Source organism: Nicotiana tomentosiformis, chromosome 5, assembly GCF_000390325.3.
Source record: "Nicotiana tomentosiformis chromosome 5, ASM39032v3, whole genome shotgun sequence".
Taxonomy (NCBI): domain Eukaryota; kingdom Viridiplantae; phylum Streptophyta; class Magnoliopsida; order Solanales; family Solanaceae; genus Nicotiana; species Nicotiana tomentosiformis.
The window spans coordinates 6,398,664-6,426,065 of NC_090816.1; the positions used below are offsets into that span (position 1 = coordinate 6,398,664).

Genomic DNA, 27,402 nt, shown 5'->3' on the forward strand with positions numbered 1-27,402 from the left:
CAAAAGAAAACTAGCTAGAAATTAAGTGAGGGAATGAAACCCAACATCTCCCATAACATGCGAAGAAACGGTATAAGGTACAAGGTATGCTATTCAAAACAAGCTCTTGACTAACGGTCAAATTGGCTAAACCATCAGCTACCGAATTAGCCTCCTTGCAGATACGAGCAATAGAGACCACTCAGGCCCTAGTCAAGCGATGACGTATGTAGTTGACAATATCACCATTCTAATGAGGCATAGATCCTCCAGACCGCAACATATGAACCCATGGAATTTTTTTAATCATAAACCAAGTCCATCCAAAAAAGAAGTAAAAGCTCACACGTACTAATCAAATTAAAATGCCTTTTATTAATAGCAATAAAATAAAAAATTTAATACAGTACTACAAATCTAAAAAATTCAACAGAAGGAGATAGAAGGAAAATTGAAAAAAAAAAACGGAACCAAAAACAATAAGGGAAGACGAAATCTACTCTCCTCAAATTTATGATACTTTTATTGACAAAATATATATAGTGCAATGGGAGCAAAACTAAATTAGAAAAAGGGAAACACATTTTCAAAGAACTTGTGTGGTTAAGCTTTCCATTATTGGCTCATGCTCCAACTGACTTCAGGGACTCAACTTTTCTTGGCCTGCCAAAGTACAAAAAAAATATTTTTTTTAAAGGATTTGGCCTGGTATTTTATACCAAATCAAGTAATTTAATCATAAAAGTTAGTACAAATTAAAGTGATAATGTATATCTTTTTTGTTTATATAACCATATAGTATCTGAAACCTACTGGCCAACTAATCCACTTTGCACCAAGTAGAGCCCATGTTAATGTGAGAGGAAAAGCTTCCTACCAGGGGGTTTTCCGTTCCCAGGGCTCAAACCGAACTTGTAAATGGTGAAGGGATTAAGTCCTATACTCCTCATTTAGCCGTAGTTAAATGATAAAAGTTTATACGAAAGAAACATGTTTTATATAACCATATAGTATTTGAAACCTACTGGCCGATTAATCTACTTTGCACCGAGTAGTAAGGGTCGGGGAAAGCTTCTTACTAGGGGTTACTCCATTTTCAGAGCTCGAAACCGACTTGTTAATGGTGGAGTATCCTATCCATTCCACGGGACTCCTTGATGGTGATGATATATACTCCTCATTTAACCATAGTTAAACGATCAAAGTTTATAGGAAAGACACATGTTTTACATTATTTATTGGGCAAGATATAAAATCGAAATTAATTGCTATGCGCGGGGTTCGAAGAAGGGTCAGACCACAAGGGTATATTGTACGCAGTCTTACCCTGCATTTCTGTAAGAGGGCAGCTCGGTACACTAAGCTCCCGCTATGCGTGGTATCCGAAGAAGGGCCGGACTACAAGGGCCTATTGTGGACAGCCTTACCCTGCATTTCTTCGAGGCTGTTTTCACGGCTCGAACTCGTGATTTCCCATTTGCTAGCCAAAAAGTGAACCTAAAATGTATATTTTATATATATATATATATATTGTTGGCTATTATTTTTGGGAGCGGCTAAAAATACCTGGTGTAAGGGTCAAGGTCAAAGGCAGGATTAGGCTCCTGGATTCGGCCAACTTTCCTCAAGACAGACTTGTCAATATACTTATTAGCAGAACCAGCTGTTGCATCTGGAAAATCAACTTCAGCAAGATTTTCTCTCTTCTTTTTGTTGATATAAACTCCTGGACCATGAAACAACTGCTGTTTCATTGTGAATAAACACAATGCTATTGCCACTGATAGGGTTCCACCCAATACATACACTGGTGCCAAATCTCCACTCATAGAAAACCTTTAAAAAAAACAGAAGAACAATTAACCAATATAGTTCTCTATCCAACAGTTTAAACTAAAAATAGCAGGTCGTGGTATATTATATGTATAATTCATGTATAATATTTGTAAAATTGTGTATAATTAGTTAATTACTATATAATCTATATTTACTGGCTAGAAAAAGTAAATAATAAATCTGGCATGCTATTTACATATAATTCATGATGATCAAATATTAAGGACTGTATTGTCTGTCATTAACATAATGAATGGGGTTTGGAGTACATTTGTCAAAATGACTAATTTTCATTGTGAATTCAGATAGTATTAATTAATTTTTTTGTCTTTATAAAGATGATTTTTCATATTTAAGAACAATAGAAAAGCACTATCAATTGCACTTCTTATAACTAAATTTTAGACGTGTTCTAAAAATACAATAGTTTATAATTAATTGATTCTTTAGCTAGTAATAATATCATATAAAATGTGACACAGAAAATACTTTACCTGGACCAACTCTACATTTGCATGCCCTGCTAAATAGTGATTCTTTTTTGTTTTTTATAGTACAATCATTAAAAAAAATGCCATTTTGATCCCTGAATATTTTAGAAAGATATTGTAAAACAAATCATGTTTTCTTCCTTACCATTCAAGTTTATTATGGAATCTATAATATTACTATGTCAACGTACATGTTGTTACACACTTATGGCCAAAAATAAAAAAGGCAACCAAGCGTACAAGGTATCACGTGTTCATGCAGGGGACGGGAAAGGTCCGCAGCCCAAGGGATATATGATGTAGACAACCTAACCTAATATTAGTGGCCGCTTCCACGACTTGAATCCGTGACATATAGATCAGACAATTTTATCATTGCTCCAAGATTCCCCTTCTAGACACTTAGCTTATGGCAGATTATCAAAAATATTTGCTAGGACATCAAGAATTTCTTTGACAAATCATAATTAAAAAAGTTCCATATCCAATATAAATTCCTAAATATAAGGTTAAATGCAATAGAAAAGATTAAATTATAGGGTAGGATTAAGAGACAAACTTGGATTTGGGAGGTGTAGGATTAGCATTATGCATAGAACCATCACTAGCAAATTTTGGAGCAGTAGAAGAAGCAAATGAGCGATTTGCCTCCACAGCATTCACCACAGATTTCCAGTACCTCTGCTACAACAACGTAGGCAATAATAAATACAGAAGTTATCGTCAATAATAAAGACATTTTTTTAGTACCGAGATTTAAAAATAGTAAAAATAGTAGATTTTATATTTTTCAATATATACCGAGATTTAAATAAACAATAAAAGATCTAGTAATTCAGTCTTATTACTATAAGACATAAGAGTTTGCCATTTAACATTAAAAAAAAATGCAACAAAAGAAGAAGAAGAAGGAGGATAATAATAATGGATTTTCTTTTCCTTACCATTCTGAAGGCCATTTTCAAAGTGATAGAATCAGGAACAATAGTTTCATAAAAAGCAAAAGAAGTCAGTTTTTTAAAAAGGAAAGAGAGTTGATTAGTTCTAAATATAGAGGAAGGATGAGGATTAGAGATTTAATTTGGGTGGTTATTAGAATTCCTAAAAGAATGGTAAAGAAGACAGATACGTTTTATATGCTCGATTTGCATGGAAAATGCATGGGATTTACGGAAGGAAGTTATCTTTTTTCTTCCTTTAAATTTAATCCGATTTACAAGATTATACGTGTGTGTGATATATTTCACCAATCGAGTCACATGTATATAATATATTGTGTCATTTGTGTGTGATATTATTTCACCTATCGAGTAACAGATATGTAATATATTCATATTTGTTACATATGAGCAGAGGCGGATTCAGGATTCGAAGGTTGCGGGTGCCACCATGTTATGCATACAGTATACATATAAGTAACTACAAAGACAGATTATGAATAATGGACCGGTTCGGTTAGTTTTTGGTTAATTTGAATAGGCCTTTCATTCACAAAGCAAATAAGTTCGATTTTAGTTCAAATTTGTAACGCTTAATTTAAACACATTCTAAATAAAAATGCAAAAGAAAAATAACATTTCATGAAAGAGCGCCTCCAATATAAATATTTTCTTAAAGAATACCTTAACTACACTATATATTCATTGTTTGACTAGATTAATTTACTTGTATTGTTCTTTGTTTATTTTTCCATCTTAATTGTTGAGTTATATGACAATTATTTTCAAAGAAAAACCTTCAACATTCAACCTATGATATTCGTCTCAAAGCGACTATCAATCAAGCTATTTAATTTTTTTTAAAATCCAATAGAAGATATTGCTCAAATTATATTTCAATATATAAATTAATATCGTTTCATTAAAAATAAAAAAATTATATGCTAATTAAAAACAATTCAAATTACCTATAAAAAATAATTGTTCATAAAGTAAAGTATAATGATAGAAACAAAATAAGGACTGAAAGTTAAAAAAATGAAGAAGAGAGACTTAGCAAGTAATAAAAGGAAGGAAATAATAGAAAAGGAAGGAAAAGAGATGAGGCCCTAGGGCTCAACTGAAAATAAAGGAAACCTTAATAAATAGAAAAAAGAAAAAATCAAAGGAGTTGCTCCAACAGGGAATCAAACTTGCATTCATGAAGCCAAGGAAAGCCTTCAAAGGGAAGGCTGAACCAATGGCACTCTCTTCCACTTTGTGATTTTTGGGTGTCATTCTATTCATTTATACGTTTCTTCACAGAAATATTATGTACATAGTAAGAATTTTAACAAAGTGAGCGGGTACCATGGTACCCCAACCTCGTAAGGTAGATCCGCCCCTGCATATGAGAATCAGTTAAAAAAGAATTAGAATAGAATAGTGAGAATTAAACTCACACTTATTGTTAGATAAACTCACATGCGCTGTACCACTAATCTATAAGTCTTGGTTGTAGTTTAAAGAGTCATATATACCCCTCTATTTGGTATATTCTTCATATCTACCCTCCGTTATACTATCGGGACATATTTACCCTTACCGTTAGTCAAACTTTTTTAAAATGCCCTCCACCTAACGGAAAGTCACCAAATTTAAAAAATACCTTTTATTTAAAACTCATTAATAACCCATTAAACCCCTTTTATTTACTGCACTTCTTCCTTACATATTAGTCATCTCCTTCGTAGTCTCTTGTTGAACTCAAGAAGTGAAAATCATAAAAATACCGACAACCATATATTCATTTATACATTGTGTCCCGATTCTTTTAATATCCTTATTGTATGTTTATTATATTCTACCTCGTCCAATTTCTTTTTTTTTTCTTCTAGCTTCTCTCTTTGTTTTTTCCCACCATGTCGAACTGTACCAAGTATTCATCATGATTCTCTTTCCACCATGACTTGTATGTTTATAGCATCTTATTAGGTTGGCAGTTCTGAAGTCTTAAGGCAGCTACCGAAGTATTTCTTCCTCCAACAGTGAGCCTTTATTGATGAGTATTCACGCACCATAATTTTCTTATTCTGCTTTAAGCATTTGGGCAACAAGTAATTATCGCCAAATCACCCCTTAAGAACCAAAGTTAGATTCCAAGATATAGGATGAGATACCCATAGTTCTTAGTAACAACTGAACTTATAATGAACAAAAACTAGAAAATAATTAGAGACGAGATTCAATTTAATATCAAGCTACAGTCCGAGGAATTCATCAAGAATGAAAGAAAGTAAACCAACAAGTTGAAAAACAACTTAACAACCTAAGTACACTAACTTAATGTATTAACCAAACACAAGTATTATTAAAGTATATATCAGTTGTTACCAACATACAAACTAACTGTCAAGTGTGTATTACATTAGACAAAAGGGATGCCCTATTATAACCACACAAAAAAATTTAAAGTGATAACATGACATCCTAATGCCACCATGAACAACTAATAACCAAAAATATAAGTTCTTACTTATCCTACTTCCACTATCATTCCCGGTCTCTCTCTAAATGAATAAAACGTGTTAAGACGTCTTAGAAATCTAGGTTTCGTATTTTTAAATAATGGGTTTAACGGGTTTGGGTTAATGAATTTTTTTTAAAAATAATTATTTTATTAATCTGGTGATTTTCTGTTAGGTGGAGGGTATTATTAAAAAGTTTGGCTAACTGTAAGGGTAAATATGGCCCCATAGTATAACGGAGGGTAGATATGAATAATAATAATAGTAATTATTATTATTATTATTATTGAATTTGTATCAAATTGAGCTCTATTAAATTCACATCTATGGTGCGATAAATTCAGAGGAGTACCACTAAATTACAAGTCTAGTGGTAGAATTTTTATTATTATATGTACGTGAGTGTTATCTATCTATTTATCTATATTATATTAAAAGCACGAACCCCTAAACTTAAAAGCTAAATTATATATTTTCCCTTCTAAATAATTTTAATATTTTATTCCAAAAATTGAAAGAAAAAAGAAAAGAAAACTGAAAATTTGCTACATTGAGTCACAATGGTTAGAAAAGTCTATAGACACGTTGGTTTGGCACAGCACATATTATAAATTTATAATAGTATATTAACTATAAAATATTTAAATAAAAAGAAGGCAACTGATGTTTCTTTTTCTTCCTAAGGTTGTGTCTTTTTAAGATAACTCACCATCTCTTCTTTCAATTCAAAATTCACCCCATCAAACTTTGAACACAAGTTCATTCTCATTGAAGAAATATATTGGAGACAAAAAAAATAATGGTCTTGAAGATTGAATATTAAAGCAATTATCTACGAGGCGCATAGACATGGCTCTAAGAAGTCAAACACTCCTTTGATAAATTTTCATCAAATTAAGTATTATTTTATGAAAGAAGGTGTCGAGAGATATTGTCAAGTTGCGTCAGGCTATTATTTGGAGAGATTGGAGCGGTTTGATAACAAAAAAATGGGTTCTATTTTCTCTTATTTAACTTATGGTTTATATGTTGTTTCTTATCCGTAGTTATTTATAAATATAATTCTATAAATCTTATGGCACTTAATATATGGTGTGTCTTGCATGCATGTTACAATTAAAAATAAAAAGTAGTATTTTGACAAATGAGATTGATTTGTTGGTATATAATTTAGCAGCATGCATGAAATTATGTGAACATTTTAGTTTCAAAGTTGTAATATGTGAATTAGACTTACTAACTTGAAAAAATTTCTGAAATCATAAGAATAAATGAGGTTTACATATAAATATTATTTAAATGTAGCTGTCCTTTTATCATGAATTTGATATCTCTTTGAGAGAAAATCCAAATAACCTTTTAATTTATTTTTAAAAATAATAATAATAAAATAAAAAATTGAAAAAATTATTTATATTGTGTTTCTCTAAATAATTATGTTCTTTTATTAGTAAATTATTTTTAAAAAGAATATTTATTTGTTAAGAAAAGAACTTTTCAAAGGGTTACTTATTTTATTTTAAGAAAATTATTTGTGAGAGAAAAGACATAACTTTTTAGTTATTTTATATGTTTTTATTATATAATAACTATTATGCATACCTATTCAATGTGATTTTCACGGTTGGTGTTATGAACTATAAATCAATACTCAAGCGACCATACGATCTTCTATACCGGTCATTTACAGAAGCTTGTACTTAATTTTTTCATGTATAATCATCCACTAAAAATAATTTCTTAAAAAGTAAAAACGGTTTCCTTAAGTTCAAACTAAATGCTATGACTTTATTGTGAATCGTCCGAAAGTGCAGCTTAAGTCGCACTTCAGGACTGCGATTTGTAGCTATCTCGAAATGCAATATATAAATCGCAATATTGAAATGCTATTTATATATCGTATTTCGCTACTGCTATGTATAAGACGCAGGGTTAACGTTAATTCGGAAATGATACGTTTCAGTGTTTCCTCTTCCATTCCTGTTTTGCACTTCCTTATTAGTTAATGAGTTTTCTTTCCAAAATGTCACTCTTCATTTATAATTCTTCAATAGTGAATGACTGCTTAATTATGTTTAGGAAAAGCATTTTCTCATGCCCTTTATATCGATGGAGAATTCAACGCGATGTCTGGGTTAAATACACGTCACAAGTTCGAATCTTGTTAGGGACAAAATCTTGATATTTAAGTGGAAAAGAGTAAATGGACAGACTTTTTATCTTAGGGATAGGTATTAATAAATGAATGACTTAGGCAGAGAACATTTTCGAGTATATAAACTATGTACACTATATAATGACAATATAAATACATAGCAACATAAGCAATGAATCATGTGAAATTGTACCCAATTCAATAATACATTGTTATTGCCTGCAGTGACGGATTCTTGAGTCCTCTTCTCTCTCGTCTCCATTCTCTTTCTTCGATAACGGTAATATCTAGCCAGAAACGGCTATCTCCCTCGAAACTCAATCATGAGTTTCTACGTTCCTCCGTTAGGAAAGAGCTCACACAAGTCCCCAGATCCACCAGATGTTACGAATTTCCCACCCCTTACCACAAATTCCCAAAGAAACCACAAAATTAACAATCAAGTTGTGAATGTGGGGAAAAATCTCAACCCAGAAGATCAGGCTACGTACAGAGGAGCCCTAGGGCTGAAGGCGCAATCTACAAATAAAGACAGAATCAAACTCCAACACAGGAAGCATGAAATCATCAATGGGAAACTAGTTGTCACATTCACAAAGGAAGAATATGATCTACTAGCTGAGACTTGCAAATGGAATCTAATAGGTAACTTCGATCGAAATCGCCACCAAATTGACAAAATTAGGGCAGATTTCGCGAGAATTATGCCTACTAAAGGGCATGTGAAAATTTGGGCCAAAGATGCTAAACATGTCTTCATTGATGTTGAGAATGAAGAAGACTACAATTTAATAGCCTCATATACCTTTATACAACTTGGCGAAGATCATTCCATGAAGATACAGAGGTGGACCGCTAATTTCAAACCAAACAAGGCTACGTCTCTAGCACCGGTGTGGATCAATCTACCAGATCTTCCATGACATTACTACGAGTAGGCAGCCCTCTGTAGAATTTTTGGGCCTATTGAAACACCAATTGTCATGGATAAAGCCACTCAGACAAAAACCAGACCAACAATAGAAAAAATGAGAATTGAGATAGATTTATTGAAACCTCTGATCACAGAAGTTCAGGTGTCCATTCAGAATCCAAAAGGTATTTTGGAGACATTCAATCAAAAACTTGAATACGAAACAGTGACCCTCTTTTGCTCTCATTTTAGAATCCAAGGTCACACAAGGGAGGTCTGTCAATGTGCTCCCAAAACTGATCATGTGGATACCCAAAATAAGGAGCTAGCAAAAGAAGAAAAGAGGAACCAACAATCTGAGAGAAACAACAACAACCAGATCAACAAAGGCAACATATATAGTTTCAATAAGGCCACTTCTAGTATTATCAGTACAAGCATGGAACACAACAAATGGAAGTCGATATAAATATGAGAGACAAACAAGGCACCAAGGCTTCCACATCTACCTTGGAGGAATGATGGCAACAAGTGGATAAAAGAAAAGAAAAATGCAAAAACAACATCAATCGGAGTTCTTCTCCGAGGAACCCACAAACCAGTTAGGAGAATCAAGTCATAAGTCAAGGCAACAAATAGCAATATATTCAATCAACTAGCTGAGCAGGAAATAATGGAGCAAACGATGAAGACTAGCACAAATAAGGAGAACATTGTGCAAGGCAAAGCTGAGGAAGACTCTAACTTTATCTTTGGCATGAACCCCAGATGGGACAGAGAACATGGCAACAAAACAAAGGAAAGAAAGCAAAACAAGAACAAAATGCACCACCATAATCTTATAGTCCAGAAGAATATAAATGAAACCTCGACTTATATGGAGAACACTAATCAACAAACACAAAGCAACAAGGATTCCTCGAATAATGATGATGCCAATAAGAGCAAAAGGATGCCTTCCAAGAAACAGAGATTCAAAGACAAAGTTAGTATCACTAAAGGGGTTATTACTAAGGGGGAGGATCAAGTACCCAAGATTGTACCCCAATGGATCCCCATAAACTTCCCTTTAATGCAGACGACTTCTTACATCAGGAAGAAGATATCCAGTCTGACCAACAAGGCCAGGATCTGGAAATACTGAAGGAGCAAGAGGGAAATGTACATCAAAATCCTGAGGCTGAACTCCAGACTCAATGGAATAGCTTTTTAATGTTACAGTTGGCCAAGTGCAAGAGTTGGATATGGTATCTGGTGACAAGCTCAACCAAGAAATGTTTATGAAATGTATCGAAGAGGATATTGAAAAATCTCTATCGATGATGAAGTGAACATGGGGGATATAAGAAATTCCTACTCTGAGGAGTCACTCTGCTCGCGAGACAAAGAGCAGACTAATTTCTCCAATATCAACAACCTGTCCCCAAGGAATCAACACAACATTAGAGGGAGTCAATTTTTCAGAGATAGCTCTATTGACTCTTCAGTGGCATATCAAAGCCCTCCCAAATCCTAATACTTCCCATGATTAATACAATATCGTGGAATATTAGGGGTATAGGGTTCAAAGGATCTCTTGAGAGACTCCAAACTTTTAAATTTTAATATCAACTTCCCCTCATCTACCTATAAGACCCTATGGTGGATAGTGGCAAGATTGAGAAATTCAAAAGAAAGCTGGGAATGCAACATGCCTTCTTTAATTGCTCTAACAAGGTATGGCTTTTCTGGACTAACGACATCAACATTACTATCCTTTAAGACAAAGAACAACATGTTCACATTAAGGCTGACCACAATAACTGCCCCTCCTTCTTTTTAACAATTGTTTATGCTAAATGCTCAGAAGAATTGAGAAGGGTTTTTTAGTCAGATCTAAGGAACTTAACTACTACCACCCAAGAACCATGGGGGGTCATTAGTGACTTTAATATGATCACTAGTAGCGAAGAAAATCTAGGTGGCAGACCTCACAGACTAGAGGAAAGTCTGGACTTCATAGAATGTCTAAATGAGTGTGGATTACAAGATGCTGGTTTTACTGGTGCTAAAGTTACTTGGTGTGATAACAGGGATCCGCCCCTCACTATATGGAAGAGACTCGACAGATTGGTATACAATTTCGGTTGGTTTGATATTCTCAATAGCACAGTTGTCACACACCTATCCAGATTCTGCTCAGATCATGCTCCACTTCTAGTGAAGCTACATCATGAAGATACACAAGGAACCAAGTACTTCAAGTTTCTCAAATTCTGGACTGAACACCATGATTTCACACAGGTAGTGCAGAACAGTTGGAGTATTTACATCTAAGTCAATCCCTTATACATCATGCGTCAGAAGATCAAGAACACTACTAAGGCACTTAGTACATGGTCCAGGGCAACCTTTGGAGATATCTTTGAGGAACTTAAAAGATTGGATAACCTCATCAGGGACCGAGAAGAGATCTGCATGACTAATAATACAGAATAGATGTGAACTATCTAATAGTAAAGCAAAGTTTACAAGACACCTAAATATTCATGACTCTATTTTGAGCCAAAAAGCTAGAGTTAAATGGTCCAATAAGGGTGATGCCAATACTGCCTACTTCCATGCGACTATCAAAGAGAAAAGAAGAAAGTTGACAATTAGAAGAATTCAAGATGGAGAAGGTAACTGGCTTGAAGATTATGAGTCTATTGCTGAGAGAGCTGTGAACTTTTACAAGAACCTCTTTTTTGAAGACTCTAGCATCACTGATTTTAGAGCACTAGACTGTATTGAAAGATGTATTACTGATGATGATAACATTAGAATCAGTGTCATTCCTACTCTCCAAGAAGTTACAAACACTGTGTTATCCATTGATGCCAATAGCTCCTAGGGCCTGATGGCCTTCGTGGGATGTTCTACCACAAGTGTTGGGACATTATATCTAAGGATGTGTATAATGATGTGAAATATGTATTTAGAGTCTCCACACTTGCCAAATTCTACACTCACACCTATATTGTCATGATTCCTAAAGTTGATCACCCCCAAAGTTTCTCAGACCTCAGGCCAATTAGCCTTTGTAATGTGTCTTCCAAAATCATTTCTAAAATCCTCAATGCCAGGCTCTACAGTATATTACCCAGGGTCATCTCCAGGAACCAATATGGCTTCATTAAGGGGAGATCAATTTCAAAAAACATACTCCTTGCACATGAGATCATCAGTGACATCAACAAATCAAATAGGGGAGACAATGTTGTTCTGAAACGTGATATGACCAAAGCGTATGATAGAGTCTCGTGGATCTTCCTTGGGAAAATTTTAAAGAAGATGGACTTCAGTGAGCAGTGGATTGAGATTATTCACAAGTATATCTCCAATAATTGGTATTCTGTGCTGGTTAATGGGAGAAGAAATGGGTTCTTCCAATCTGAGAGGGGCTTAAGGAAGGGAGACCCTCTCTCCCCTTCCCTCTTTATTTTAAGTGCTGAAATTCTTTCTCAAATGATGAACAATCTTCATAATAGAGTGAGTTACAAAAGTTTTTATATGAATATTAATTGTCCTAAAGTTAACCATCTTTATTTTGCAGATGACACAATTCTATTCTGTAATGGAAACAAGAGGTCCATGAGATTGGTATTGAGTACCTTAACTAATTATGAGAAGATCTCTGGGCAACTCGTCAATAATAACAAGAGTTGTTTTGCAATGAGCACCAAGACCAATTTGGTCACTATCAACAAAATGAAGGCTATCACTGGCATGAAATATCAAAAGTTCCCCATCAAATATCTGGGATGCCCTCTCACAACAGGGAGAAAGAAGATTGAATTTTATTAAGATATTGTGAACAAAGTCATTGGTAGAATCAGAGGATGGCATACCAAACTCCTCTCCACTGGGGGAAGAGCTATCCTCATCAGACATGTTCTTCTGGCTTTTCCTATATATCTACTGGCTATAGTGAATCCACCCAAAGGAACCCTAGAGCTCATAGAGAAATTTGTATCCAGATTCTTATGGTAAGGGTAAGATAGTGGAGGAAAGTATCACTGGGCTACATGGAAGAGGGCTGCATGGAAGAACTTGTGCTACCCTTATTGTGAAGGTGTTGCTAATTTTAGGAGGCTCACTGATACCTGCAAAGCCTTTAGAGCTAAACATTGGTGGAACCTTAGAATAACAAACTCTCTCTGGGGGGTCCTTCATGGTTGCTAAATACTGTGATTTGAAGCACCCTATTACTATTAACTGGAATAAGGGGAACTCGCAAAACTGGAAACCCTATTGTGACATCATAGAAGAAATGGAGCTCAATATTATTTGGAACATTGGAAAAAGATGTCTCCTTTTGGTTTGACAACTGGTGCCCATTGGAACCCCTATACAAGATTACTCCTCAGAGGTCCCCCTGTCTAACATTAAGCTGAATGAAATTCTTCAGCACAACACCTGGAATTGGAACATGTTCACCATTCAACCCAATAAAGACACCAAATATCATCTTTTATCCTTGGACATTGAATTAGACATCAATTGCTATGATAAAGCTAAGCCTTTCCAACTCAGGAAACTTTACCATCAGCTCTACCTGGAATTCTATTAGGCAAATGAACGACCATAACCCTTTCTATAGCAATTTATGGACAAAGGACATGCCATTCAAGATGTCTTTTCTCTTATGGAGAGCAGTTGGTAATAAACTCTGCACTGACAAGAGAGTGGCTAGGCTTGGAATTACTCTAAACCCCCATTGTTATTGTTGTAACCCTGCTATCAACTGAAGTGAGCTTGAGGACATTAATCACCTATTCTGTCAAGGTGATCTTGCTAGGAAACTTTGGAGGAAATTTGCGGGACCTTTGGGTGTTGGTTGGAATTTCAACAGCCTGAGCATGATTCTTTTGAGTTGGTGGAACCACAAATCATCCAATCCAATTGCGAGATTCATCACCTAGAATCTCTCACTTATCATTTGCTGGGAGCTCTGTAAATCAAGATGTTGCAACAAGTTTGAAGAGACTAGACCCTCAATATATAGAACTAGTTCTAATATCATTAATTTTCTTTTGTAGATAATCAAGAAACATTTTAGTAGAGTTCGTATTGGAGATAGCTGGAGCAGCATATACATAGCCTGTGAAGCACACATTCAACAGACTAGCAGCTTCCAGGTGAAATGGATCATATCACCTGCTCAATTAGTCAAGCTGAACAGTGATGGAAGTTGCTCTAATGGGCAATGTGGAGGGAGAGGTATTATTAGAGACCAAGAAGGAAATTTCATCGTTGCCTACTCCATCTCTTTAGGAACAGGCACCAGTAATTACGCAGAAGCTGAAGAACTACTCTTTGGTTTGAAATGGTGTGTCGACAAAGGTCTAGAAAGGGCCACGTGAGAATCTGACTCACTCATAATGGTCAAATGTGCCAAAACGGAGTGGAAACCTCCATGGAATATTAGCAACCAAGTAAAAGAGATCCAGAAAATGATTGAAGATCACAACTTCAACATCAATCATTGCTTCAGAGAAGCTAATAGATCAGCCGACAGTTTAGCAACTCTGAGTCACATAATTGAAGGAAACAAGATCTTCAACCTTTTCTCTGATCTTCCTAGCCATATAAGGGGCCTGGTAAATATGGACAAATGGAACTTACCTACCTTCAGAATAAAGCACACAAAACCATCTAACATCATCTATGATTCTCCTTGAGCTAACTTTGTTTTTGCTATCCTTTAGTTAGGATATAGAGTGATAGTCACATCTCAATGATCATGTACAAAGTTTAGGATGCCAAACTCAATATGCTAACTTTTTGCACATCAATGATCAATGGTGATTGTTTACTAAAATAAAAAAATCATGTGAAATTAAGAGGCAACAAATGGCTCATCAACTTAACCAAAGGAAACCAACAAACCAAAGAGAACCTTTACCAATTAACATAACAAAATGCATGACCCTAATAGAAATCAGTCACACACTCTCTTCCAATAGTTCTAAAAGTTATGAAAATAGCACTATAGGAAATGAGTATTGCTATTTGCATCCCTCGTAATATATAAATGAGTCCATCCTCCATCTCAATATATGTGACGGTATTTGGAATTTAAGGGGGAAAAAAAAAAATTGAAACTTATCGTGTAAACATGTCATGATATTTCGATGGCTATAAAAATATATCATTAAGGATAAAATAAGTAGTTTGAAGTTGATTTGTTCCAAATACAAAAAGATATCACTCTTTTCGAAACAAATTAATAAGAAAATAATGCCACATAAAATGGAACAGAGAATATTATTCGCTACAAGATCATACCAATAACTTTAAAGGAAAATAATATAATACGTCGGGTAAAAAGAAAGAAGAGAGGAGTAAGCTTGTGACACATTAACTAAAACAATATCCCTTTGGCCAATCATTTATCCATTTATGAATTACGAGCGAATGACACCCCAGTTCTTATTAAGGAAAGGGTCAACGCAAGGATCTACTATGCAGAATTTACCATATATATATATATATATATATATATATATATATATATATATATATATATACACAGGGAAATCAAACCAATTGCTGCATTTTAATTACAAACATTTGAAAAAATCTTATATTTTGAGCTTTTATACCCCCCACAATATAACAACAACAACAACAACAAACAACCCAGTATAACCCCACATGTGGGGTCTGGAGAAGGTAGTTGTACGCAGACCTTACGCCTACCTTATACCCCACAATGATTTACTAAATTGCCAAGATATTATAAACATAGCCCCCCCAATAAGATCAGTCAATTAAGAAAGCAACTATCTCCTTTGGTAGTCCATGATCTGCTTTAAGAAAAAAAATCCACTTAGCTAGCCGACTTCTTCGCCTACTGTTTCCTACTCTTCCCTTTTCTTGCCTTCTCCTTTTCCTGCATTTTCTTTTTCTTAGCTTCTGCTGTGATCCATGTGTAATCTCGAGGGATTGCAAATGGAACTTGAACGTCGTTTGTCAAACTACTTGAACTGCCAGTAGACGAACTAGGCCGTTGATAAGGGGCTTTTATCCACTGAAACCAAGATGAACTTGAGGGCTGCACCTCGGGTGGACTCTCTTTGCCTGAAGGAGTAGGACTCGAAGGAGGAGTTAAGAACTCGTCCAGTGGCTGTAATTCTTCAAACTTAGTGAAAGTAACCAAAACTCTAATTGTTGGAACCACCGGAATTGCCACCTGAAATAACAAGGGCTTCTCAGCAAAGGACTACTTGATATAAATGTATTTAAAGCAAAAGATTAGGGATCCCTTTGTGCGCATGCAGATGAGCGTTCACATATCTAAGACTAACTATATTTTAGAATAATTTATATTGAGAAGTCACTAATTCATGACGAACGATTTCAAAAGGAAACGGATGAATCGTGTGGGAGTAAGAGGGGAAGCAAGGGAATAAAATTGACATCACAAGTATTTCAGAGATCAAGAATTCCTGAAGAAAGTCTTCGACGATTTCACTCGAAATTCTTCAAGTGCTTCAAAGATGAAGAATTCCTGAAGCAAGTATTATCCAATATCACGTAACACCAATCAAAACACTAATTACACTAGCAAATACCGGCAGCGGCGGAGCCAGGATTTTCACTAAGGGGTGTCAAAATATAAAATATTAAATATATCAAGCAAGGAGAGTCAACCTATAGTAAATAGACATAAAACAAAATTTTTTATCTAGCAATACTATACAATTTTCCGGCAAAGGGGTGTGTGACACCCCTTGGTTGACTGTGGCTCCGCCACTGAATACCGGTACATCTTAACGTTGATCCCCAAAAATACGGAGCAAAAGAGCTAAATGAATTTCAGACCCATTAGTTTGATCGGGAGTGTTTACAAGATAATAGCCAAAGTATAAACAGAAAGGATGACAACAGTGGTCAGCAAGTTAGTTACAAAGACTCAATTAGCTTTTACTAAAGGGATACAAACCGCAGACGCTGTTCTGATTGCTAATAAGCGTCTTGACTCAAGGAAGAGACAAGGAAACAGCTGCTATTTTGAAAGCATATATATGACCATGTGAACTGAGGTTCCTTATCAACATACTAAAAGAAATGGGGTTTGGAAGCAAATGGATAAATGGGATTATGTTTTGTATCACAATGGTTAGATTTGCAGTGCCAATAAATGGCGAACAGCAAGATTTTCCCCATCTCAAAGAGGGCTTGTTTGGATGGTCCTTTCTGTTCATTCTTGTTACGGGGAAAAAGCAGTACAAAACGAGTGGCTTAAAGGCTTCACAGTAGGGAGAAGAGGGTAGGGGAAATGAACATTGCACACCTTTTTTATGCAGATATACACTCATTACGTGCGGTGCAGAGGGATTACACTGGATTGTTGTTGTTGTTGTTGCAGAGGAAGAGCAAATGCTATATTTGAGAACTATTTTCTTGATATTCCAAGCTATATCTGGATTAACATCAAGTTGACAACCTTTTCCCATGATAACCATTTTCACTGTTTACCTTAAAGCACATAAATAAATATTATTTTGATCACTTGAAGGAACATGGGCTCGCCCCTCTACCTTGCTGCCACTTAAGTACCTGGGCTCCTTAGCGACAGGGTTCGAACTCGTGACATGCGCCGGACTCACACATCATGCGTTGTACTTCCTTACCACTGAACGAAAACCCAGGGCACCCATATATAAATATTTCTAAAGAAAATAAATGGTAGATCAGAATATAATTCAATTGCTAAACTGACAAAACATTTTTAAAAAAAAGCCAAATATTCTAATTTTAAGCTTTTTTCTGTTTGGGGGGGGGGGGGGGGTAGGCAAGAACAGAGCATGCATGTTCAGAATATTACCAATCAAACTTAACGAGAATCCAAACAAGAGAAGTGCCAGAGAAGGAGTTAAACCTCAAGAGCCAGTATACAAAACATACCTTAACCGGGAAGGTTCCTTTTGGAAGTTTTGTTGTAAGCATTTCTCTCAATCGCCGGATAGCCTTAACTTTATTTGCTAAAATGTCAAGCAAGGGAAGGAGTTCTTCAGTTCTCAACGGAAAATCAGGAGAAAGCCAGAGTACAGGCCTCAATCCTTTCTTATACTCTTTTTCTCGGCTTCCATCTTTACGAAAATCTCCACTTTCAGCATTACTAGATGAAGAAGCTTCGGCATCTCTTCCTCGTCTATACTCATCCCTCTTCATGCTAATATCAACAGAACACTTCTCACCATTCCTACAACCATTTATCTCCTCAATGGGAATGTCTCTGTCTATTTGTTCACGACAACTAGGCCCGTGTGCAATAACGCCATCTCCGTTCTCATTGAGAGCAACATCAAGTTGTCTTCTTTCTTCCTCTGTCAGAATATCATCAAGATCTTTACTTTCCGCCTCATTTCCATTGCATGAATTGATGATTTCATCATCTGTCATAGCACCTGGCACCCTCCTTGATTTAACACTCACGACCACGTTTTGCATATCATATACTTTAGCGTTCCACGGACCGACCATCTCCATTTTCTCTTGGCGCCTCCATGTCGTTTGTGGCAACAGAACAGCTTGAGTGACATCAATCCCGGGCCTGAATATGCTCGTTTGAGACATTGCAGTGACTTCTTGTTGCACTTCAGCCTCCGTTGCCGGAGCGCCAGCACCATCTAAAGCATTCATAATTTCTTTTTCTTTATGCGAAACCACACAAAGCGAACCGGGATTAACTTTACCATCTTCAGAACCATCACCAAGGAAGAGAATGCTCTGATCAGATCGTTGAATACGAAAACCATCAAATCCAGCCAAAGTCATATCCGCCCTTAAATTTGCACCCCTTTTCCAAATTTTATACGTATCGGAAGGAGCAATCCTAGAAATGAAAGGGATAACACTGCTTTCAAAATTGAACGTAATCTCCATATAAAAATCCCTCATTCTCCTCATTGTTCCAATCAACCGAGGTAACCGCCTACACCATTTCGCCCAAGCCAAAGGCTGGTAATTCCTAACTATAATCTTCGCAACACCATCTTCTCTATTACATATAGCTTCCTGTAGGGCACTCCAACCTTCCTCATTTTGCAAGCTCCAATCTGCACCGGCAACCATAAGCATCTCGGTTGCAGTCTCATCGCCTAGTTTGACAGCTAAATGAAGAGGCGTATCACGATTGGGGACATCTCGTCGATCAATTACAGCCGAAATGGCATCAGCCTTAGCTTCCTCAGCCAAGGATACTGTTTCAGTATGAATTTCAGCTGTATCACAAAGCCTAGGGAGGCCTAAAATTATCTTCCTAAGAGAGGCATAATCTTTCAAGATTGTAGCTTTATGCATAGGACTATGTGCATACTTTGAAACATCAAAACTTGTCATTCCCCTCAACAGTAATATACAATTACCAAATCCTATAATTGGCACAACATAAAAACACCCCAAAAAGATTCAATCTTTGCATAATATTACAACCATTTCCAATTCAAGAAAACAAAATACCAGCTCATACTACTAAGTAAGGAAATTAACAAGCTACACAGAGTCTTTCACAAAAATTATTCAGACCCCACATAAAATTACACTCAACAAATACAAGAAACAAAAAATTATAACAAATAAAGGTTCAGAATCTTTCTTGTGGGACCCAAGAGCAGAAATCAAGAAAATTCTTACCTTAAATGTTCTTCCTCTCTTTCTGTAAATTGAGAAAACAAAAGAACAAAGCAAGAACCTTGTGATCAAAAGGAAAAGAAAAGTTATGCAATTTTAATATGAAATTGGAGGAATTTTGGGGGAATCTGATAAAGAACAGGGAAAACTGAAAAGGGTGTCAAAGAATCAAAGGAAAGAATATTGAAAGAGAAGCATAGTATAATACAACTCAACCCCACTGCACACGCAAAGGGCAAAACTGTCTATGTAAAAAAGGAAAACGGCATATTCTTGGAATGAGAAGGAAAGAGAAAGTATAAGTAATTACTCCATCCTCGTCGTTACTAAAAAATAGTTATCTTAAATTAATTATCATTTTAGAAGCTCAACTAAATTAATTAATTTTTCTCTATTTTACTCTTAGTATTAATTGTTCTTGAAAACTATAAATACTTCAATAATAAATAAATATTAAATAAAGAAAAATTATATCTTAAGATATAAATATGGGTAAAACAGTCAAAAACTTCTCCTCTTTAATTCTTTTTAAGGCATTTGTAAAAGAGAAACATGACAAATAATTTGAGACGGATGGAGTATCCTTTTGTTCCAATTTATGCGGCAAAGTTTGACTAGACAAAGTTTGACAAAAAATAAAAAAAAATAGAAACTTATAAAATTTAAAACAAATTAAATATATTTATATATTTATAAATCATCTACTTTAAAGTAAAAATAAAAAATATAAATAGAGTATTTATTCTACTTTAGAACAGACCGTAAAAAGAAAAGTTCCCCTTTCTAACTTTTCTAAAGGAGGAGTTTATTGACTCCACCAACTACAGTGAAAGGAAATTAAATTCTGAAAATGAGTAATTTGGATCATAGTGTATATCGTAGATTGCCAGTGGTTGATGTTATATTCATTCTATTTTTTTTGTTTTCATAGTATCGTGCTATTATTATTGATTTTTGTTATTATTTTTCATCTATTTTCTGGTCTTAACGATGTTGGTATTATCTGTCTAGCTGTTGTTGCTATTACTGATTTATTGTCTCTTTTTGTCTTCTTGAGCCGAGGATCTATCGAAAATAACTTTTTTATTTCTTCGGAATAAGAATAAGATTTACGTACACACTACTCTCCCCAAACCTCACTTGAGAGATTTCACTGGTGATGGTTGTTGTTGTTTGTAGTAATTTGGAGCATGAAGAATAGTGCTGGCTTTGACTCTACTAACTAGACAGAAATGAGAATTCTGAAAATGGTTAATTTGGAATGTGAAGAATATATTGGCTATATTTTTTTTTTTTTTTTTTTAATTTTTTTGTAATGGCAAAATACATAAGTTACCCCTTAAACTATGGACCAAATTCATGTTACATATTTTTTGCGGATTAAAATTACCTTACACACTTAACCTTTCTAAAGTGTAGCTAAGACACATCTCTTTGTCTACGTGGCCAGCGTGTGATTTACAAACAAAATAAGGCGTCTAAACAGTAAAAACCTGTATATTTGGTGTTTTATATGGACGGTTCAGATTTAATAAAATTTATCCAACGGTTAAAATTGATTTTCCCCCTTTTTCAGTTTCTTTAAATTTTTACCCATCTACCAACCACCACACTCTTCTAAAGCTCTCCACATTCCACAATGGTTAAACCAAAAAAGTTGCAAAGCTAAATGGATTTTGTCATTAACCGAATCGAAAGTGAACGCAACATTACATGCCTAGATATTGAGGGATTTGGACCCGATACAGAGGCAATTCCTCTTGCGAGGTCGGAGCTGTAAATTGAAAGCGATGAATAAAGAGGAAATTCCTCCCGCCATGATCAACACTTAAATCACCATCATTTTCTACTTTTCCTTTATTTCCTTCCCACCAGCAAAGCGCCAGGCCGAATAAAAAGATCGTTTCTTGAACTCATGAAAGGGTGTCCATTTTTTTTTTGCATTTTCAACTTGAAATAGATTCTATAGTTGCAGATTTTGATTTTGATTTGATTTTGGTAAATAGAAATTTCAAAAGTTGATAAGTTTGGATGCTTCAATTGTATGGATATGAAGGTGGTTGATGTTAGTTCCGCCAATATTGCTGTATTTGTAAATAATAATTCTGCAATATATAAGTTATCGTAATGAAACAGTAATTAATTCGAGCCCACTGAATTCACAGTGTTTCCTTAAGGAATTTAATCCACTCCTAGTACCCAAGGTAATGGATTATTTCCTACCAGGATAGAACGAATCACATACTGGTGTAGCGGTACTTCAAACCCCAGTGTTTCAGCAAACACAAAGTTCGGTAGCAAATCACACTTACAGTTGCTTTGTTTGAAGTTAAAAACAATGCAGAACGAAGGAGTAGAAACTCAGAAAATCGTATGGAAATGCTGAGAGGAAGGAATGCAATGTATAGCCAAATCTGTTGAGTGATTTCAGTTCGTGTCTTGTGTGTTGTGTGTGTCTTTCTTCAACAACTGCTGCACATATATATAGCAGCCAGTGTTGAAGAAGAACAATCGTCCACCCTCCATGGTGGAGAAAGCATTAGCTTGTTTGTGGAGCAAGCACAATCATGGTGGGAAGAGCATTAGGCGGCTGCCTTGTGGTCAATACACGGATTGGAAAATATCCGTTATAAATGCGGATAATCTTACGTTAATATTTACTATTAGCAAATAAATTTGATCCAAAAAATTAATTAATCAATCGATCATTTGACCAAATCTAAATCCGAATCCAAATCCAAATCCGAATCCAAATCCGAATCCGTAGCCGTAGCCGTAGCCGTAGCCGAAGCCGAGCCGAGCGAGCGACGACGGCGACGGCGACGGCGCGAAGCTTGATTTCTTCTTAACTCTTTAAGAGCTACAAGAAGAGCAATTATATATATACCCACCAAAATTTTTTTCCTCTTCCAATATGGGACAATGTCTCATTGTCAAGAGGGGGAAACTTAAAATTTTACTCAAAATTTTTATTTTCCCTCAATTTCCCATTCACCCTCATTTTAAGACTATTTCATCTTAAAAACAAAAAACCTCAACAATCTCCCACATGAATGGGGAATGGCTATATCACGGAAGTATGCATGAAAAAACAGTGTGATTTACAAGCAAGGATTAATCGCATCTGGATAAGTAGGTTTCCATTTGAACTTTTCGTAGTAAACTTATGTCGGATATACTCGGTCAATCGGTAGATTTGATATCTTTGAACCGTCGATCTTTGGTGTATACCTAGACAACCATAAGTCACACAATCAACCCTTAACCGTTTTTGGTTCTTATTGTTGTGTTCGTTTCAGCCATGAACACCGCCTGGTTTTATAAGTGCGTAGAGAACTGGCCTTACAGAGTTCTCCTTGAAGCGGCTAACACTTTACACTTACATAGGTGATTCCTAAACGTGTCATCTTGTAGATACACTATTTGATATACCCTGTATCAAATTTAGAAATCATTAAAAAGCCTTAATGCTTTATCCTTGGTACTGAACATTGTCTCATCACGAGAACGGACTAAAATTTTATTTGACAATGTTGAACCGTCATTAATGACTTTGTTTGATCTCCTTGAACCTAGATCTTAGGATCTCCAGTCTTCTAGGTAGAGTTACCGCCACAATGACTTGTTCTCGGCCATAGCCCCATTCCCCTTGATGATTTCTCAACTACCTCTCTAGTTAGGCCTTTTGTAAGTGGATCCGACACATTAGCACTTGACTTTACATAGCCAATCATGATAATTCCTCTAGAGAGTAATTGCCTAACGATTTTATGTCTTCGTCGTATATGACGAGATTTACCGTTATACATAACGCTCCCAGCCCTTCCAATTGCCGCTTGACTATCACAATGTATGCATATTGGTGCCAATGGTTTGGGCCAAAATGGAATGTCTTCCAAGAAATTCCGGAGCCATTCAGCTTCTTCACCGGCTTTATCTAAGGCTATGAATTCAGCCTCCATTGTAGAGCGGGCAATACATGTTTGTTTGAACGACTTCCAAGATACCGCTCCTCCACCAATAGTGAATATATATCCACTCGTGGACTTAGAATTAGTTGAATTGGTGATCCAATTTGCATCACAGTATCCCTCAATCACCGCAGGGAATTTACTGTAGTGCAATTCAAAGTTCTGGGTATGTTTTAAATATCCCAAAACTTGTTTCATTGCCATCCAATGAGATTGGACTGGATTGCTCGTATATCGACTCAGTTTACTTATAGCACAAGCTATATCTGGTCATGCACAATTCATGATATACATTAAGCATCCCAACACACGAGCATAATCCAATTGTGATATGCTTTGGCCTTTATTCTTTGCTAATGCAAGATTCACGTCAATTGGAGTCTTTGCAACTTTAAAGCCCAAGTACTTGAATTTTTCAAGTACTGTCTTAATATAATGAGATTGTGACAATGCCAGACCTTGAGGAGTCTTATGGATCTTAATTCCCAGAATTAAATCAGCAACTCTCAAGTCTTTCATATCAAACTTGCTATTGAGCATACGCTTAGTAGCATTTATGTTGGCAATGTTATTACTCATTATCAGCATATCATCTACATATAGGCAAACAATGACTATGTGATTTGGAACATTTTTAATGTACACACATTTATCATATTCATTTATCTTAAAATCATTTGACAACATTGTTTGGTCAAATTTCGCATGCCATTGTTTGGGTGCTTGTTTTAGTCCGTAAAGAGACTTAACAAGTCTACATACCTTCTTTTCTTTACCTGGAACCACAAACCCTTCAGGTTGTTCCATGTAAATTTCTTCCTCCAACTCTCCATTTAAGAAGGCCGTCTTAACATCCATTTGATGAATTTCAAGACCATACACTGCAGCTAATGCTACTAACATCCGTATGGACGTAATTCTTGTAACTGGAGAGTATGTATCAAAGTAGTCTAGACCTTCTCGTTGTCTATACCCTTTGACTACGAGCCTTGCCTTGAATTTATCAATAGTGCCATCATCTTTGATTTTTCTCTTAAAAATCCATTTAGAACCCAAAGGTTTATTTCCAGGAGGAAGATCAACCAATTCCTATGTATGGTTGTTCAATATGGATTCTATTTCACTATTGACTGCCTCTTTCCAAAACAATGATTTCGAAGAAATCATAGCTTCTTTAAATGTTTGAGGCTCATTCTCCAATAAGAAAGTCACAAAATCTGGTCCAAATGAAGTAGACGTTCTTTGACGTTTACTACGTCTTGGATCCTCCTGATTACATATACTTTCTTTTGTTTCTTCCCGAGGTCGTTTAGATCCTTCACCAAATGACTCACATTCCTTTTTATACGGATATATATTTTCAAAAAACTCAGCATTATCTGATTCTATAACTGTATTATTATGAATGTCGGGATTTTCTGATTTATGAACCAGAAATCGATATGCTTTACTATTTGTCGCATATTCTATGAAAACACAATCAACGGTTTTCGGTCCTATCTTTACCTTTTTGGGTTTAGGAACTTGCACTTTTGCCAAACACCCCCACACTTTAAAATAATTCAAGTTGGGCTTCCTTCCTTTCCATTTTTCATATGGAATGGATTGTGTTTTGCTATGGGGCACTCGATTTAATATTCGATTAGCCGTAAGAATGGCTTCCCCCCACAAGTTCTGTGGCAAACCAGAACTTATCAACAACGCATTCATCATCTCCTTTAATGTGCGATTCTTTCTTTCCGCAATTCCATTAGATTGGGGCGTGTAAGGGGCTGTTGTTTGATGAATAATTCCATATTCTAAACATATTTCTTCAAAAGGAGATTCATATTCACCACCCCTATCACTTCTTATCATTTTTACTTTCTTGTTAAGTTGCGTTTCAACTTCATTTTTGTATTGCCTGAATGCGTCTATTGCTTCATCTTTACTATTCAGTAAGTAAACATAGCAATATTGAGTACCATCGTCAATAAAAGTTATGAAATACTTCTTTCCACCGCGAGATAGTATTGACTTCATGTCACAAATATCTGTGTGAATTAAGTCTAAAGGATTTGAATTCCTTTCAACTAACTTATAAGGATGTTTAACATACTTAGATTCCACACATGTTTGACATTTTGATTTTTCGCATTCAAACTTGGGCAGTACTTCCAAGTTAATCATTTTTTGCAAGGTTTTATAATTGACATGACCCAAACGTACATGCCATAAATCATTTGACTCAAGTAAGTAAGAAGAAGCTGAAATATTATTATTATTTTCCACAACCATTACATTCAGATTGAAAAGGCCCTCGGTGAGGTAACCTTTTCCTACAAATATTTCATTCTTACTAATGACAACTTTGTTGGACACAAAAACGCACTTAAAACTGTGCTTAACAAGAAGTCCAGTAGAGACTAAATTCTTTCTCATTTCGGGAACATGAAGGACATTGTTCAAAGTCATGACCTTGCCAGAAGTCATTTTCAGAAATATCTTCCCATATCCTTCAACTTTTGCTGTTGAAGCATTTCCCATATAAACTGTCTCTCCGGGTCCAGCAGGAGCATAAGTAGCAAAAGCTTCTCTAACTGCACAAACATGGCGAGTGGCTCCTGAATCAAACCACCACAGTTTAGGATTTCCCACCAAGTTACATTCAGAAAGCATGGCACACAAGTTATCAACATCATCATAGTTTACTACCATGTTTGCTTGACCCCTTTTCTTGTCTTTCTTCGGAGCACGATACTCCGTAGATTTATGTTCGGTTTTCCCACAGTTGTAGTAGTTTCCACTGAACCGCTTCTTGCTTGGGATTGTATTTCGGACCAGAAGCCTTCTTCCTCTTTTTGTTATCTTCAACAATATTTGCTCCCATTATTGTTGAATTTCCACGGCCTCTCCTTTCAGCAGCTTTATTGTCCTCTTCGATTCTCAACCGAACAATGAGATCTTCAAGGGACATTTTCTTTCGTTTGTGTTTCAAATAATTTTTGAAGTCCTTCCACAATGGAGGCAACTTCTCAATCATTGCTGCTACTTGGAATGCTTCGTTGATGACAAGACCTTCAGCAAGTAGATCATGAATAATCACTTGCAATTCCTGGACTTGGGTAATAACAGACTTGCTATCTACCATTTTGTAGTCCAAAAATTTTGCGGCAACGAATTTCTTCATCCCGGCATCTTCAGTTTTATATTTCTTTTCAAGCGCATTCCACAATTCTTTTGACGTCTCCACGCTACTGTATACATTATACAGATTATCATCCAGTCCGCTAAGAATATAATTCTTGCATAAAAAATCAGAATGCTTCCACGCTTCAATCATGAGAAAGCGTTCATTCTCTGGAGTTTTATCTGGCAGATCAGGAACATCTTCCTTGATGAACTTCTGTAGACCTAACGTAGTTAAGTAGAAGAACATCTTCTGCTACCAGAGTTTGAAATCAATCCCCAGAAAATTTTCCGGATTTTTCTGCCGGTGCCAACGCCGGTGTTCGGCTTGTCGATGCGTTGGCAGTCACCATCGGAATAGCTTGGTTTTCGCTTTCAGTCGTCATTTTTTCTGTAAAAGAATGACACAAAGAAACGTTTAATACACGTTTTCAAACTGGAGTAAAAATCACGTAGATTTTAATCTCCAACAAAATACCACGAAAGCTTTACTCTCCAAAATGGGAGTACACAAAACCACAAAGGTTTTAGTTTGCAGAATAATAAGAATAACACAAATACAGAAATAAATATTAAATTCCTTAAGATTGTTAGTTCCGTCAATATTGCTGTATTTGCAAATAATAATTCTGCAAAATATAAGTTATCGTAATGAAACAGTAATTAATTCGAGCCCACTGAATTCACAGTGTTTCCTTAAGGAATTTAATCCCCTTCTAGTACCCAAGGTAATGGATTATTTCCTCCCAAGATAGAATGAATCACACACTGGTGTAGCGGTA

General features: G+C 35.7%; 2 protein-coding genes across 6 annotated transcripts; both read right to left on the reverse strand.

Moving 5' to 3' along the window:
• Positions 1–331: 331 nt before the first annotated feature.
• On the reverse strand, positions 332–3,410 carry LOC104096750 (uncharacterized). Of its 2 annotated transcripts, none has more exons than XM_070201955.1 (4): positions 3,251–3,409; positions 2,866–2,987; positions 1,546–1,815; positions 332–642 (listed from the first exon to the last, which is right to left on the reverse strand). In XM_070201955.1, the coding sequence occupies exons 1-4, from the start codon at positions 3,263–3,265 to the stop codon at positions 603–605; spliced, it is 447 nt and encodes a 148-aa protein (XP_070058056.1). In that variant the 5' UTR covers positions 3,266–3,409; the 3' UTR covers positions 332–602. The 2 variants fall into 2 exon arrangements, with proteins under 2 accessions (XP_070058056.1, XP_070058055.1); XM_070201954.1 differs by lacking the exon at positions 332–642 and adding an exon at positions 1,231–1,476 and having other exon boundaries at positions 3,251–3,410.
• An 11,970-nt stretch (positions 3,411–15,380) lies between these two features.
• On the reverse strand, positions 15,381–19,718 carry LOC104096751 (uncharacterized). Of its 4 annotated transcripts, none has more exons than XM_009603161.4 (3): positions 19,485–19,715; positions 17,754–19,222; positions 15,381–16,035 (listed from the first exon to the last, which is right to left on the reverse strand). In XM_009603161.4, the coding sequence occupies exons 2-3, from the start codon at positions 19,188–19,190 to the stop codon at positions 15,694–15,696; spliced, it is 1,779 nt and encodes a 592-aa protein (XP_009601456.1). In that variant the 5' UTR covers positions 19,191–19,222; positions 19,485–19,715; the 3' UTR covers positions 15,381–15,693. The 4 variants fall into 4 exon arrangements, 2 of the variants coding, with proteins under 2 accessions (XP_009601456.1, XP_009601457.1); XM_009603162.4 differs by having other exon boundaries at positions 17,754–19,051; positions 19,485–19,713; XR_011415896.1 differs by adding an exon at positions 17,140–17,481 and having other exon boundaries at positions 15,899–16,035; positions 17,754–19,718.
• Between the last annotated feature and the right edge of the window lie 7,684 nt (positions 19,719–27,402).